The following is a 16,504-nucleotide window of genomic DNA, read 5'->3' on the forward strand; positions in this document are numbered from 1 at the left end:
TTATTTTTTATCTCAGTCAAATGACTCAGCAAATCCTACGGACAAGGCCCAAGGGGTCATAGATGTTGAAGCATTGAAGAAAGAAATTCGTGAACAAATTTTATCCGAACTGAAGAACAAAACCAGAACAAAAACCAGAGAGACCAAAGAGAAAAACTTAGTGAAAAACAACTAGCTGCATTAGCTGCTGGAAGACAGAAGAACCCACGTTTGCTGGCGAAAAAAGCTAGAGAAGAAGAAAGCAAAGGAAGAACAAAAAGCAAGAAGCTGAAGCAAAGAAAGAGTAAATGTTTATTTTTATCCAAACTAAATGTATAGACAAATACCTTTATCTGTTGCGTTCAGTAGTGAAAACCCTGACGTCAAAATAAAGGGGAACAGAGTAACGTTTAAGTTTCCAACAGACTGGATTGTGAACATAAATGAAGAGAAGTACATTGGCATAACATCTATGTATATAACACGTGCTTTCAGAAAGGTTGACTTTATACTTCAAGTCGAGATAGAAAATGACGAACAGTCTTTAAGCGCCCCAAAAACATTCACATATACAAATACTTTAAAGACGATACAACATTGTTGCAATGTATGATTTCATTTAATGAGATGTTCGAGAAAAAGTTCAATATTGAAGTACAACTTTACAGCCTTTACGTGAGTTTCTTGCACAACTGAAAGAAGAGGGTAGTCAGCCACAACTTATAGACTTTCATTATGAATTTAATGAAAATGAAGATGGAACTCATGACTGTCAGTTTGTATATATCACCATTCAATGAAGTCGCTAAAAAGAAAGAAAATCCATTACGTATAAGGTTTCAAATCTCTGAACCCAATGAAGACTTCAAGAATGTTTTCAATTATGATGCAATACTTCCGAGGAAAAATGAATTTTCAAAGATTGTAACACCTGGCATTTGGGATAGAAAGCAAGCTATATTATATTCAAACTAAAGTAAGGGAGTTGAAAATGAGTTCATTGGTCATACAAGAAACTTCACACTGTCCAAATCCTAAGTATTACAAGCTTACTGGCTTCAATCGTGAGTTTTGGATAGACATGTTCTCCACTCCATGACCATAAGTGCCAGTAGTGTCTTACCTCCAGATGGGAAAGATTGTTTTACATTGAAGCACAATTGTTAAACTCTACAATAGCTGTATTGTAAATGACCACATAGGCTTCGCCCATGCCCTAGCGGCTTATTTTTATCACAAATGACCTCATTGCTGACAAAAATAAATGACCTCAGAACTTCAACTTACGAATAAAGCTTGTTTTAGGCGTTATTGAAAAGTTGAACTTTTCAGCAAAGCAAGGTTGACATGACTTACATAAGTCGAATGCAATCTCTTGACCATCATAAAGTGCTTTGTAAAGTTTCATTAAACTGAACTCAGAGTCTTTGTCATATGTTCCAACAGGTATGTGAATGTTCTTATCTTCATTGTAATAGCATTGTATAGCTTCAGGAAAATTTCATTAGCGGTTAAAGCAATAACATCTTGCTTCACGCCTTTCATTCTGCAGTGAAATGCAACTTCATTAAATCATTCGTGAGTAAGTCTATGTAGGTCTTCTTTCCACAGAAATACTTTTATAAGCTAAACTTTGTTTTCCAGTGTTATTTCTGCAATCGCTATGAAATTGACCAAGGTTCTTTCCTATTAGTTCTCTACCGTATCTCTTCTTAAACTCTGCTGCAAGCTTTGGGATGTCTTCATTATATAAGTGCATACTGTCGGTATCCTGGTAAAATATTTGAAGACCCATGTCCTCTGCAGTACAGAATACTTCATTCATAATACTTTTGACATAGACAGAATATTAAACACAAGTGGACAGAAGTTAAAGTGTCTGCAAATGCTTTTCGTTAGCTTGAAAATAGTTTTATCTGAACCATCCAAACCTTCGAACTTCACTATATGGTTGTAATTTCTTATAGCATATCTTATAGCATCTTTGTCATCTACTATGGTTATTTTTGACTCAATAGGAGATAGAATAGTTTTGCCATAAATGCTGTTCAGAATGAGTTTTATAATTTCTTGTAAGGGGTTTTCTTCTTTCTTATACTTTAACCTTAACTCAAACAACTTCTTTACTTCATCTCTTATTCTCATATCTCTGTTTCCATCGTAATAGTATCCTTGCAACACTTCACATTTGACACCTTGATATTTATGAGTCTTGTAATGTTATATGGTCAACATACATGAGACAGCAAGTGTTTGAACTTCTTGGCGGTAAGTTCTGGATTTAGTTCAGGGTCGCAAACTATTAAATGAAAGTGTCTGGGTATACCAATCTCTGTTATCTTAATGAGAACAAAGAAGCCAGACATAAACTTTCACCAATGGGTTCCTTTTGGTCATCATTCGAATAAATGTTCATGAGATACTCTGTGTTAACATTCTTCCTTCAATACTTTTGGAATACCTTCTAAAGTATAAAGTCTTGCTATAGTGAAGATATAATGAAACAGTGTCGAAGTCAGCAATGAGTTTCTTTTTGCTCTTTTGTTTCATGTTATCTGACAACATACATCTTCCACCTTGAATGATCTCGAAATAATTCTCTTGGTTTATTTGAGAGGTCATAAAGATTCCATTCGGGATATACTCTGCTCAAAACAATTTGTTAGCAATAGAACAAATACTAACGTAGTCATAAACGTTTAAATCAAACTCTTTCAAAAGTCATTGCGGAACTTTACAAACCTTCTCTTAAAATTCTTACATCTTGTTTGCAGTAAAACGTGCTATTATTTTTCTAAGTCGAAGTGGTTCTCATCTATTTCTGCAACCTTTTGATGGAATCTATGTTTTCATAAATGTATCTGCATCCCGTAAACTTACAATGCTTCAGAAATGACACCAGTTCTGTTGCATTTGCTAACAAAACACTGCTGATAGTTTATATGGAAATACTTCTTCCTCGGTCTGTTTTCGTAAGTTAAACATACAGAAAATAGTTTAAATATCTATTAAATGAGCAAGTTAAAAAGTCTTGCTTCATAATAAAATGCACAGCATAATCACCTTGTTAAAAAATCACCCATGAAAAACCAGTTATATCATACATGCGTGAACCTCTTAATGATGGGAATTATGCCTAAAAATCCATTCATCTCTATCATGTGAATAGGGAGATGCAGGTAGATGAAGTATGTCATAACTGAGGTTGTGAAAATATATTAAACTCTTGTCAGGGAGTCTTTCCAAAAATTCTGTTGCACAGTTTTGACCCCAAATGCTTTTCACTCAACTGAACATCTTCACTGTCATAACAGATGTTAAAAGCTTTATGAAGCCATCCGTATACACTCAAAGTCAGCAAAGAAAACGTACTCAGGAATGAATTACATTTAGCTTTATTACTTCTTTTGACTCTGCTTTCTTCTTCAGTTGTACACAATACTTTGGAGCATATGTCAAATCTTAAATGGTGCAAGGTTCTGTTTTATATAAGTAGTAATAGTATATGTGAAAAGTTCTCCATAAGAAATAGGTTCGAAATTGCACTCCCACAATGTTTCATCTAACATCCCATAACGGTGTTTCTATCATATACAGACTACATATTTATCTTCTCTTTGTATAAATCTTCATCTGTTTCTCAATGTTCATTCCACCACAAGCTTTGAGAATTATCTCTCAATGGAAGGTCAATTTATTGTAGATAAAGAAATTGGTTCAGGTTCCAATAAAACAAACCCACCAGGATTTTGGATTGGTTTCGATGACGCTTTCTATGCAGTTGCTGGATATCAAATCCTTGCAAATGGTCGTATCGTATATTCTCAAGACAACGCAAGAGAAGAAGCATATATAACTTCAAACTCACAAACTACCGAACAAATAAAGAAAGTCGATGTTTTTTCAAAGACTCGACATAAAGATGTATGGAGTCATTCGGGAACATGCAGAACAGGACAAATTGTTGGTGGTCCAATTACAGCAGGAAAATCATTTGATTTTAAGCTTCGTTTAAGAATTCCTGTTAGAAGATTCCTTCCATTAGAACCTATTCGATTTATTCCAGCTTTTGCAGGAAACATTCAGCTTAAAGTAAAGTTCAGTAGCGACGCCTTACAATGCACATCTATATCTGTAAATGATATCATTGCTTTCAATCCAACTCTTAAAGTTGCATTTGCTTCAGGTTCAAATCCACCGACAAATAAATTTGTTCCATGGAATGAACCATTCACTATGATAACGAGTGCAACTGAAGCTAGTGGAACAGTTACTATTACAACTGTAACCCAGCAACTATTTCGAACAAAGATGGATTTTAATGAATGTTTTATTCATCCAAAGTCATTCTCTTTAGACCCTAACATTTATACAGAACTTGTAGAACATTATACAAACGAGGCTTTATGTTTTCCTGTTAAAGTTATGGATTGGATTCCTATGGATGGTTCATTCTCAAAGAATACAGATAGTTCAAGTGCAACATTTACAGCAGCTTATACGCCTATTAATGTTAAAAGTATTTGGGCACTATTTAGAAAGAAAGACAACTATTATGTTAATTTTGAGAACCCTAAGTTTAAATATCTTCAGCTTTCCATGGGAGCTTATGGAAATATGCCTGCAGAACCTGAAAAATCATATGGACCTGTATTTTATGAAATGGTTGCGAACGCTTGCAATACAAACAATGATATGATTGGATTTAATGAAGATGTTATGAGGTCATTGGTGGATGATGGTAGTGTGGAACATAAATGGGATAGCTATGACAACACACATTTCTTATGTGGTTTTCCAACAGAAGTGGACTTTTGCTTCCAGCAAGGTCAAACATCTACTGCTCCAATAACATACAAATTGTCTGTTAAAGGACCTATTGAACTAGCAACAGAAAATGTACCAAAGCCACTTATTGGATTTATGAGGGATTGTTGCTTTGCAATACAAGTAAGACAGTCAGGCATACCAATAATAAGACTTGACGACTATAACTTAGCAGCGGACGACAGTGAGGAATAAAGGATGAACGTTTATTTTTAAAGCTTATAAATGAGTTCTTCATCAAGCTCTCGTGAACCTTCACCATCTGTGAAACAAACTTTACCAAACGATTATGGAGCACCTATTGAATATTTCTTACGAGCTGCACAATGGCAAAGAGCAGTCTCACCAAGGTTAGGTGTTCCACCAGCTCCTGTCAAAAATAGCATTTGGTCAAGTCCTTATATAAGATATGGTCTCCCACTAGGTTTGCTAGCTACAGCAGGAGCAGTAATGATGTTGAAAAGAAACAAAGCAAATGTTATAAATAATACTGAAGTAGCTGAATTTGAACAAACTCCGACACCATCGCCAAAACCAACGTCAAAACCAACGCCTTCACAAACAACACCTTCAATGACTCCTGAACCTATGAAAGTACAAACTCCTGTTCAAAAGTCAACTCCAAAACCGACTCCAACATTTAAACCAGAACCTACTCCTCAAATAAATCGTAAAACTCCTGCGTTTCCTTACTGAAAAAATAATGTTAGTTTTATTTTATTTGAACATTTTATTTAGAGTAAAATGACGACTAAAGTCACTGAAGCAATGAAACAAAAATTTTTGGTAGAATACATTAAATCAGGAGCGGTTCCAGAAGGTTTTTACGTTCATACTATGAAGGATGGTAGAGTTCAGTTTAGAAAGATAAAGCAACCATTAGATAAGAAGGAATTTTGAGAAGATTAAACTTCATGAGGACAACATTGCTGAACTTAAGAAGAAGTTAGAAGAGTTGGAGAAAGGAAGAGAGTTATAAAGTAATGAATTCAACAGGGTGAAAAAACAGGTGAAAAAAGAGGTGAGATCTCACCACTTCACCTAAATTTATTTTTGCGCTATGTTTTCATACGTGTGGGTGGTGATATCATTAATTTTTAAGTTTATTTTTTATTTTATTTTTTATTTTATTTTTATATAAATGACGAAAACTATTGAGATAACAAACTACAACGGTCATGAGTTCAAGAATTTGTTCTTCGTTCCTCGTGAAAATACATTCTATCAGATACGAGGGAGAAAGGGTAAAGTTAGTTTGAGCGTTTATGAAGGAATGAAGAATGGAAAGTTTATACAAGCATATGATACAAACGGTAAGCGTGTTTCATTAGCTTTGTCAAAACTTACAGGTATAAACTATGACAGTGATTTTGACCTATATGAAGAAGAAAGTGAGTCAGAAGATTATGAGCTGTTATATGAAGCACAGCAATGGGAGGAGTTGCAATACTTTTGTAAGTGAGAACGTTTATTTTTACATTAGTGAGGTGAAGTGGTTGGCGGCTTTGTAAATATTTAAGGTTAAGTTAGTGTTGTCGTTTGTGTTGTAAAATATACGTTAACGGTTTTGTAAAGTGTCAAATTCACAAGTATTGCGTACGGAGGAACGCAGTGCCGCTGTACACGACTTAGGGATACTAACTAACGTAGAACATTCATACTTTCCACCAAGTTTATAACATACCATCCATCTCTCTTGGGAGTTTATTTTAATTTTCTCTAAGAGTCTCATGAAAACCTTACCGAAATGTTTGTGTAAGTAGTCTCTGTTTGGTTCATCTAAAGCTTCGATGTTAAAGTCAATGAGTCTATTGCCTGACTTCACATTTCTCTTCCTATTCTCTTCATCTTTCTTTAACCATCTCTCACCTTCTTTTGGTTTGTCGTCAATGGAACGAATGACATCGTTAGCTTTGCGAACTTGTTCTATAGCGCTCTTAAACATCTCTCTTCTCTGTTGTTTCAGTGTGTCGTCTCTTCTTCTTGTTTCACCAACGTTTGCATTTGTTATGTCAAACATTTCTCTTCTTACTTCATGAGGTACTGAACGTCTATGATATAAGTCAATAGCAACGTCATTTAAAGGAAATGCTCTTGCATGGACTTCGTCTCGCCGCGGTTGCAGCTTTATGAACTCATGAATTCTATCATAACTTATTGGACCATTATAGTCTTTAATGAAGTCAGCGAGTGCTTTTTTGTTTGTTGCGTAATGCTTTGCAACATCTATGTTAGCTTCTGTTAGAAGTTGTTTTATTTCCGAGTGTTCTAACTTAGACAACTTCCGATACATCTTTAGTAGGAAATAAAAAATATTTTTTGAAAAAATTAGATTAGATTTTTTTAAGTTATTTTTCAAAATAATTTAATATTTTTATTTAATGAAACACATGCAAGATTGCAAGTTCTTTTCATACAATGCTCTCGCTACTGCCATCAAGAATGAGTTCAATAATGCTTCAAATGTTAATGTTATCTTTAACAAGAAGTTTGTGAAAGAATCTAAGTTTGGTCAGTATGTCAGACCATTAGCTATCGTCATTGACCGCAAACGTTATACTTCACAAGAGTTAGCAGTAGTTTTGAAACAAAAGAGTTTCTTCGTGAATGTCAAAGATACTCATTATACTGTTATAAAGAACTCTAATATTGACTTCTTCAGTATTGCTTTAAATCTTTCCGAACAGAAAGAATATAAGAAGGGTGAAATAAATGTGAAATATTATCCTTCATCTCTGAAGACAATAACGAACAAAGATGTTATACAAAAGTTCTTACCAAAGGTTGAAGAAGCTTCTATTGACATTGACGAAGGAAGTGAAATGGTTGAAGAAATAGACCCTGACGTCATTTAAGCAAAAATATATTTTTGGTTAGTCTTCATATCGATATTTTACAACAATTCCCCAATGTATAAACTTTTCATACGCTTTTTCATAAGCTTTATATACCTTCAGAAATTTTGCATAATCTTTAGAAGCATTTAGATATTGTTTAAATGCTTTGTATGTCTTCAGAAATTTTGCATAATCTTTTACATGTTGTTCGTTCTCTTCTTCTGTCATGAGTTCCGAATATTCTAAATTCATGTTCTTTCATATGAGATAAAATTTTATAAAAAAAATAAAATTAGCTTAGATTTTTTTATTCTTCCTCTTTGAAGTTATCGAAATATTCTGTTATTTTTTCCTTCAGTAATGTTAAGTCTTCTTTGAATGTAAGTATTGTGCAACCTTTGATGTCATAGTGTGTTTGAGGAAGAGTATTTTTGACAATTTCCTTTATTTGCTCATTCGGTGTCATTGAAATCGGTAAGTTTTCACGATAGAACCAGTTTCTGTCAGATTTATATATCTTAGCTAAGTCATAAAAGCTCTTGTTGTTTCTTCTCACTAAATGCAACATAACCATATCTTTATCTTCTTCTTTCTCCAACTCTTCAGTATAAATCATATACCTATAACTCTTTTCCTTTCCTTTTGGTACTGAACGCGGTATTCTTTTCTGTATGCTTTTGTCTTTGGATTCAATGACTTCATCTTTTGCATGAAGTTTCTTTTCCATCTCTCCACGTTCTGCTTTATATAGTTCATCTAACATCATGAAAATATAACAAGCATAACGAGGTGAAGCCCACATTGCTACAGCATTTACTAAAAGTCTATGAACATAATAACCTTTCAAACCAGGAGCCAAATTCTTGCGATTTTCGTACGGAATCTCTTCTCTCGGTTTTCCGAGGGAAGCAATCATATGAGGAAATTCTTCTAAAAGTTCTTTTGTCTGTTGGTTTTCAAACCAATGATATGCTTGCTTTGTAGAACGAAGAGCGTTCATTATACTTTGCATTTGGTACATATCGTCTTTGACCGAACGAATGAGGCGAAGTTGTTTGTTATATTGTATGTATTCGTATTCTTCATTTATAGCTTCATGGACTATAACTGTTGTTGTGTTCTCTGATGTTGTCATTACTGTCTTTACATACAAAATAAAAAAATATTTTATAAAAAACTAACTTTATTTTTCTAACTAATGAAATTCATGATTTTTGTGCTGAATTCAATAAAAATATAATTTAGGTGAAGAGGTGAGATCTCACCTGTTTTTTTAACCTGTTTTTTCACCTCTTTTTTCACAAGCGTTTTACATGAATTGTACGATGTATATTTGAAATCCTAAACAATTTCGTAGCTTCTATTTCTTCTTTTAGTACATCAAAAGTTTTAACAATGCCGAAGGTTTCTTCATATTTCTTCTTGACGTCAGACAGAAGGAAATCTTCTGCTGTTGGATAGTTTTTATTAAGAAATGTCAACATATCCATTTTATCTTCTGCTGGCTTTTCTGCTTCTTTCTTTAAGTCTGCATAGTCATTTCGCATTCTTTCTATCTCTTTGACTGAGTAGTTATATTTTCTTATTGCTGCTTTACATTTTGAACATTGCGGCATCGTTTTTGCGTTATACATTGAAATAAAACCAGCTAGAACAACTAAGGCGTCAATGGTTTTCTTTAACTCAAAAGCTGCTGGTTTTATCTGTTCATTCCATACTTTACCTCTTCTATCTTTATCTTTTATCTGCCATACACGTTTTGCAACTAATGAAACAAAGTTGTCGTATGTCTTAAACTCCCCCGATTTATATATGTCAGAAATATTTTTATAAACCATGTCGCAATCTTTGTCCATAACTTTATGGTTGCAATGAAAACCAAGGAATTCATAATTTACTTTACGTATGAATTTCTTAATTTCTACTGAGTCAGTTGCTTTGACTTCAATTTCGTCGAATTCAGGAATAGTTAGTTTTTGCTGCTGAATTTCAGGTAGTTTAGGCAAATGGTCGATGAGGTCCTCCATTTCATAAAGATACTGTTCCTTTGTTTCATCTTTCGCACTACAGTCTAAATTACTTGTTAAAAGTTCTTGCTTTATCTTCTGGATTTCTGTTTCAAAAGTATATGAAGAAGGAATAAAGCTTTTCATCTCTACCAACATTGACGTAGGATTCATGACTAGCGAGTTTGGTGCTGTAGTTGTGGACAGAGTCCCGCCGTTCGTGGCTTGAATTGTTGTTGTGCCGATTGTTGAAATCATATCTTTTATACAAAATAAAAAAAATAAATAAAAATAAAACTAACTTTATTTTTCTATCTTAAGGAAATTCATGAAAATTCACGAGAAAGCTAAAGCAATCTGAGCCGCTAAGCGGCGAGGGTGAAAAAAGAGGTGAAAAAACGGGTGAGATCTCACCTCTTCACCTAAAATATATTTTTGGTGTAAATTTATGACAAAAATAAATGGTACCATTAATAATACATGACTGTTCTCATTCATGTCTGATTTACATCTAATGAAAAAGTTTAGAAGAATTTTCTTATTCTTTCTGGCTTATTTTTGTCTTTCCAGTACTCCCGCTCTAATGGTCCCAGATGTGTTGACTTTGACTCTCTCAAGTTCTTAGATGGTATAACATCTTCAACGCCTCCTTCATATCTTACTTTATAAGTGTCATCGTTTATGTTATAGCCAAGTATTTCAATAACCACTCCTCGCTTTGCTTCGTCAATGGTTTCAGCAAGTTTGCCATTACTACTTTCAACTAATTTATGTCGAGGGTAAAACGCAATAGAGTCGTCAGCAGCTTTTATAAGATATCCATTACCTTGCGTAAGAGTCTACGATATAATAGTTTCTACTTAACCTTAAGCGTTTTCTTTGTCAACGGTTTGTCGTCAAGAACTACACGAACTTTTGTACCAGGAATGAGGGTAAATTGTGTTGAATTTCTGATATTTTGTGTTTGGCTTCGTTTCTTTTGTATATACTTTTCTTTTTTGTTGTGTCATTGAATTTGGTGTATGTCCTGTTGTAGTAGAATGTGTTGAGGAATTATATACTTCGAGAAAATGTTTCATTGTTTCTTCGGTAAAGTCTCGCTCTTGGTTTAAATCTCTGAGAGTCCTTATGAAGCGGTTTATGATGCCGAGTATGTTATGGTTATGGTCTTCAGTAGTGTAGTGAGTTATGTTATGCTTAATGAGAAAATCTGTGATTTCATTGCTGAGGTATGCACTGTCTTGGTCTGATGTTAAAGTACTTGGCTATGTTCTGCTACAAACTTTTGTAAAACTCTTAACACTTCACGAGTTCCTTTATTTTTCATTGGATATGCATATGCTTTGCGAGTGTTAACATTAATGAAGATGAGGAATGGTTTATGTCCTCCTTTTCTGCTTTGAATGAGAGTGTCAAATTGGTATGCGTCAGGAGTGTGGAGTAAATTGGTAAAAAGTAGTCGTAAGGATTTATTTTTGTTTGATGTACAACATTTTTGTCAAAGAACCTTTTCACTTCAGCTCTGTTAGTAAATCCCGAACTCTTTGCAGCTTCATTGAACTTCTTAAATGACCTCCATGGATGTTGTTCGAATACTTCTTTCAAGCTCATTTATGTAAAGTTAAAGATTTTATTCAAGGCTCAAGCGCGTTCATTAAACGCGGTACCATGCGAATATAGTCACAAATGGTGGCATATAATCTGCACCCGAGCCTGTTGGATTTGTTGTGAAAGTGTGTGAATGATTTCCTGTGGTTCCACAGAAAATACCTGCGCTTGAATCTACTGGGTCACTTGAAATATCATATCTATGCATTCCCTGTCTATCCGAACCTGCTGCAAGATTTGTATAACCTCTTTTTGTTATTGAATGTGAATGACTACCTGTTGTGTTTGTCGTTCCTGTATGAGTGTGCGGTGGAAGGTTTGCTTCAGTAATTTTCTTCGAACCTCCTGTTTGCTTTGAATATCTAGCACAGTATAAGAATTTATCTACAATCTGCTTCCACGTACCAAAACCTAAAACTGTTGCTGGATTTGTTGAGTTCATTGACGTATAAATAGAGCCTATAGGATATAATGTTTGAAGTATTTCAGTCTTTAATGTTTGAAGCTCTGTTTTGTCAGCTTTCTTATCTAACATTGTTGGTAGTTCATATGCTTCAAAGTTTCTGGCATGATCTTCAATGTTCATACATCTGTTATCTAAATTGTTAAGAGTATCTTTTACGCTTGTACTCGGATTCTCTAAAGGTGCACTTGAACCAAGGGTATAGCTCAATATTATGTCGTCTGCTCTAACAGTAGTGAAGGATTTATGTGTATGGTTCTTGTCAGCTTTCTTATCTAACATTGCTGGTAGTTCATATGTTTCAAAGTTTCTGACATGACCTTCGATATTCATACATTTGTTATTTAAGGAGTTTAGTGTATCTTTTACGCTTGTACTTGGATTCTCTAAAGGTGCACTTGAACCAAGGGTATAGTTCAATATTATGTCGTCTGCTCTAACAGTAGTGAAGGATTTATGTGTATGGTTCTTGTCAGCTTTACTATTTAATGTAGCTTGAAGTTCATTTATATCGGGGATATTGTGTTTATGAGATTTCAAAACTTTGTTCGTTGCGTCAAGTTCATCTTTGTCGGCTTTACTTTTAATAGCATCTTCAAAAGTTATTTTTGCCTTAACTCTCAAAGTAAATCTTGGTTCAACTAATACACCGTTAACATTGAAAGTAGAGGCATAAATTTCACCGGTATAACCAAATGCTTCTGGTGCTTTAGCTACATCATACTGTACAGTACAACTTATGTCATAACCTTTAGCACGAATGTATTTATATCTTCTTTCATTAACATTTTTTGTCTTCGCTTCATCACTTCGTGTTAAATATCCATGGTAGTCCGTTATAATCTGTTCGTCTGAAGTTATATAATGAACGTGGTTCTTGACTTTATCACTCAGAGCTAAAAGCTCATTTTTGTCTGCTTTTTCGGCTAATTTCTCATTAACATCATTCACTTCTAATTCAACTCTTCCGCCAGAACTCTTATTATCATTAATCTTTTTCATTAATTCGGTAATTACGTCATAAAGACTATATTCTGTTTTCGGTTTTGTAAATAATGAGTCAAAATTTCTTTTCATCATTACATCGCTGACATTAATGATATCACCAATTCCTTTTTCATTTATTCTCTTCATTAATTCTGCAATAATGACGAATATATAATCTGTTAATTTATTCTCTTCATCGAGGGTTATAGAATGTTTTGAAATTGAATCATTAACTCCTCTAAATAAATCAATAACTTCAGGATACACGTTTTTAATGTCTCGAATAACCCGACCAGTATCTTGTTGTTCATGTTCTTCGTTCCCGTCGTTACGTGGTTTTATATCTCTAACCATCATCAACGCAGCCATAACCGGAGGGTTTGTTGCTATCTGTTCGAAAATCCGTCCGTTATGTACGGTATATCTAAATAATTTCTTTGTGTTTGTTAAAACATTTGAAACAAGTCTTTTAAAACCATCTACAAAATTTCCTGTTTCACCTAATGTTCTTGCAGCATTTACAAGCTCACCCATTCCCGCTTTTGACCCCAAAAACGTCCATATTGCATTTATTTCACTCTGTATAGTTGTCCATTCAGCGAAACTAACACCCGCATTCGCTAAGCTGAAAATGAAATTCAGTGGATCGAACTTAATTCCACCTTCTTTTTCAATTTCAACGAACTCACTAACATGAGATTTTAAGTATTCTTTCGTTAAAATTGTTTTCCCCGATGTTATGTCATTAACGAAACTATCACCGTCAAAAGTTAACGAATTCAATTTCGTCGTTGATGCTTTTATTTCATACACCGCTTTATCGATAGTTTTTGGCTCACCTTCTTTAGAAGCATATGAAACATTAATGAATGAATTATATGTATTCGTGAATGAATTAAAATCAATGATTTTCATTAATGACGCCTTTAATGATTCATTTACTGTCGAATCCCTTAAAGTAATTAATGAACTGTCATTTATGAATATAGATCCAAGGTGAAGTCATTTTTCTATCCCTGGGATAGACGATACACCCAAAATGTCACCTTTTTTGGGATTCTGTTTTTTTTAAGGTTCTCGCTGGCGACCCCCCCACGTTCGTCGAAAAAAAATTGGTGATTGGGGGGTCGCCAGCAAAAATCAAATTTTTTTTCGACGAACGGGGGGTCGCCAGCGAGAACCTTAAAAATAAACCTCTGAAATTTTAAAAAAGAAAAAAGTGTGAAAATCCCCTTGATTCGAACCAATGGACTTTACGATTATACTATGACTCTTACCATTGAACTATGACTCTAAGGGTTCGAAAATTTATTTGGTGATAATATAAACTTTAATGAAAAATTAATCAGATCAATTTAGAAATATTTATTTCATAATATTGAATGAATGTATAAATCTAAATAGTATATTATCAAAAATAAAATAAAAAAAAAAAAAATAAAAATAAAAAATTAATAATAATAGTACCATCACCACAATTAGCAAATTCAAAAGATATATGAATTGCTATCGATCTCTTTCAAACAAACACATAGAAATTTTGATTAAGTATTTCAAATTTTTATATGAGATAAATATTGAACAGATAAAATATAAAACAATTTTTAATAATAAATATAGATATTTATTTTGTAGCCATTAAAATTTCTCGGCTATCTAATAAAATTTTGTGAGAACGTAATCTTTTCAAATTTAGTATCAATCTTTGGTCTTTTATTGTTCTCTCACATGTTGCTTCTGAAGGTGAAGCGGAGATAACACGAAGGGCGATATCTGCAAAGATTGATACATTGCCATCTCTATGAGAGATTTCTTCCCAACCGTATTCTTGACGTTCTTGAATCATATCATCAGAGAAGATATCATTATCACTATTAATATACGTGTTAAATAGTGTAATAATATCTGTTATTGTTTGACCCGGAATACGAAATTGTTCCAAAATACTTTTGAGATACTGCCTAGCTGCAACAAAATGGTTAACCGGCTGATTTGAACTAGATGTTACATCTGCGAGATCAAGCATAGGAGGGTCAATTGTAGCAGTTACCTGACGAATTGATCCCTCCTCAACCATATCAAGAGAAACTTCAGTCGAACCTTCTTCAAAGATAGAGTCCATATAGATAGATTGAATGTCTTCTACTGGATTAACGAAAGTTACGTTTGTAATATCAAATGAATTAATTGCCGGAGATTCGTTGATCTGCGCTCCGTGGACGAATTTTTGGTTGAAATAATACCTACCTTTCGGTGTAAAAGCGAAGGCTAAGCACCAAAGACCTCCAAAGTCCGATCCAAGGGTATAGTTCAACAACGATCTTGAAAGGATTCCAGCAAAAGGATTGTTGTTGCTGCTGGAAAGGTATTGGAGTGCTTCAATACCCTTGCAAAGCCATACGTAGCAATCAGATATCTTGGTTTTATCTGATTCGAACGTGGAAATAAGCTTCTTGAGAATTGCCAAGCAGTCTCTTAAGAACTTGATGTTTTCAATATCAATACGCGTATATCTTGAAATTTTGTCTTGATACTTGATAATAAACATACAAATATTATAATCATAGATCCACCTGGTGGATACATGCTTTGGACAGAGAGCTCCGATGTCTTCAACATGGATTCTACAAAGAGCTGATATTTCGTGGATATGTTTCACAATTGCTCCTAATGCTACGTCTTTTGTTGTCATATATTGATAACAATTATGAATCCTGTGGCATAAACACGGGATAAACAAGATTTTGAATAACCTTGGGTCATTTGAGTTGTAGAACGATTGATTCCATCCTTTCTGAAAACATTTCAATTGCGCTTTATTGCCATCGCAAACTACACTGCTGATCTTAACATCTCTAATGAAGATTCTGTTAAATCCTTGAGTAAGCGAGTGGATATAATCTTCAGATGTTCCACCATTCATTTGGATTGACTCAACAGGATAGGACCGCTTGCTTTGCAGAGGATTTGTGAGGGAGAAGTCCAGATTGTGAAACTGCTGAGTCTTCCCCTCATCAATGGCAACACAGGTACAGGCAAGCTTAGCAAACTCATCAACTTTTGCAACATGGATTGAATTTGCAATTTGTATCATTGTTTGCCTTAGTTTGTCAGTTGAAATAGGCTGGTATATTTGAGAAGCTAGTTTATCAACATTGATGTTAACATTGTGTAACTGTGGGAACTTCAATATCATCGAGTCTGCAGTATACATTATAATGGTTTTAACTAGCTTTGTAAACTCTGGGCTTGAGAAGGTATTCAGAGCCAAGTTAAATCTTCCAGTAAATGTAGCAAGCTGTTCATAGATATCCCCTAACGATATAGGTGTAAGCCCTGTTGCTGGGACGTTTTGATAGTATTGATCGATTGTTTGTTGTGATGCTACTTCTCCTGGTGTGCATATGTGCCGTTTGTTTTGGATCCATTTTTTGAAATGATCCTCACGCATTTCTTCCATTGCACAGTGGCATATAGTTCCGTCAGGACGCTTTACTAGTTCATTGCATTTAACATAATATTTTCCGTACTTGTCGCCTGGTTTTTTATATCTAAGATACTGATGCTTAGTACCGACCTCAATGTCTTTATAGTACGTCGGTACTGCATCAATCATTGTTGAAATAATGAAGTGATTACTTAAGCATTTTTATTCTCAATTTGTTTTGAATAAATTCAATTTTTTAATGCATAATTTTTAAAAATTCTCTAATATACCTTAGATATAGATACATTTATTATCAATTCAAAAATTTCAATATAGTTTTGGGATGGGTAGCCCATCCTATATATTCAAA

At 34.0% G+C, this 16,504-nt stretch overlaps 6 protein-coding genes and 2 pseudogenes across 8 annotated transcripts, besides 2 other annotated features; 3 read left to right on the plus strand and 5 right to left on the minus strand.

Moving 5' to 3' along the window:
* Positions 1–16,504: part of a mobile genetic element that runs on past both edges of the window.
* Positions 3,661–5,499: a mobile genetic element.
* Positions 5,162–5,502, plus strand: TVAGG3_0448390 (annotated as a pseudogene). Its single transcript has one exon. A coding segment is annotated over exon 1 (341 nt).
* Positions 5,948–6,268, plus strand: TVAGG3_0448400 (uncharacterized protein; the record flags this gene model as incomplete). Its single annotated transcript, XM_051234498.1, has 1 exon — positions 5,948–6,268. One exon carries the CDS (start codon positions 5,948–5,950, stop codon positions 6,266–6,268), a length of 321 nt encoding a protein of 106 aa, XP_051104228.1.
* Positions 7,188–7,661, plus strand: TVAGG3_0448410 (uncharacterized protein; the record flags this gene model as incomplete). The annotated part of the gene is made up of 1 exon (XM_051234499.1): positions 7,188–7,661. The coding sequence occupies one exon, from the start codon at positions 7,188–7,190 to the stop codon at positions 7,659–7,661; it is 474 nt and encodes a 157-aa protein (XP_051104229.1).
* On the minus strand, positions 7,951–8,778 carry TVAGG3_0448420 (KilA, N-terminal/APSES-type HTH, DNA-binding family; the record flags this gene model as incomplete). The annotated part of the gene is made up of 1 exon (XM_051234500.1): positions 7,951–8,778. One exon carries the CDS (start codon positions 8,776–8,778, stop codon positions 7,951–7,953), a length of 828 nt encoding a protein of 275 aa, XP_051104230.1.
* Positions 8,942–9,907, minus strand: TVAGG3_0448430 (organellar and viral DNA polymerase type B; the record flags this gene model as incomplete). The annotated part of the gene is made up of 1 exon (XM_051234501.1): positions 8,942–9,907. One exon carries the CDS (start codon positions 9,905–9,907, stop codon positions 8,942–8,944), a length of 966 nt encoding a protein of 321 aa, XP_051104231.1.
* Positions 10,174–10,976, minus strand: TVAGG3_0448440 (annotated as a pseudogene). The gene has a single exon. A coding segment is annotated over exon 1 (803 nt).
* On the minus strand, positions 11,863–12,722 carry TVAGG3_0448450 (keratin-associated protein family; the record flags this gene model as incomplete). The annotated part of the gene is made up of 1 exon (XM_051234502.1): positions 11,863–12,722. A coding segment is annotated over one exon (860 nt), but the record flags the coding sequence as incomplete, so codon positions are not given.
* On the minus strand, positions 15,026–16,323 carry TVAGG3_0448460 (ribonuclease H-like family; the record flags this gene model as incomplete). Its single annotated transcript, XM_001295859.2, has 1 exon — positions 15,026–16,323. A coding segment is annotated over one exon (1,298 nt), but the record flags the coding sequence as incomplete, so codon positions are not given.

Source organism: Trichomonas vaginalis, chromosome V (assembly GCF_026262505.1).
Source record: "Trichomonas vaginalis G3 chromosome V, whole genome shotgun sequence".
In the NCBI taxonomy this organism is placed as follows: domain Eukaryota; phylum Parabasalia; order Trichomonadida; family Trichomonadidae; genus Trichomonas; species Trichomonas vaginalis.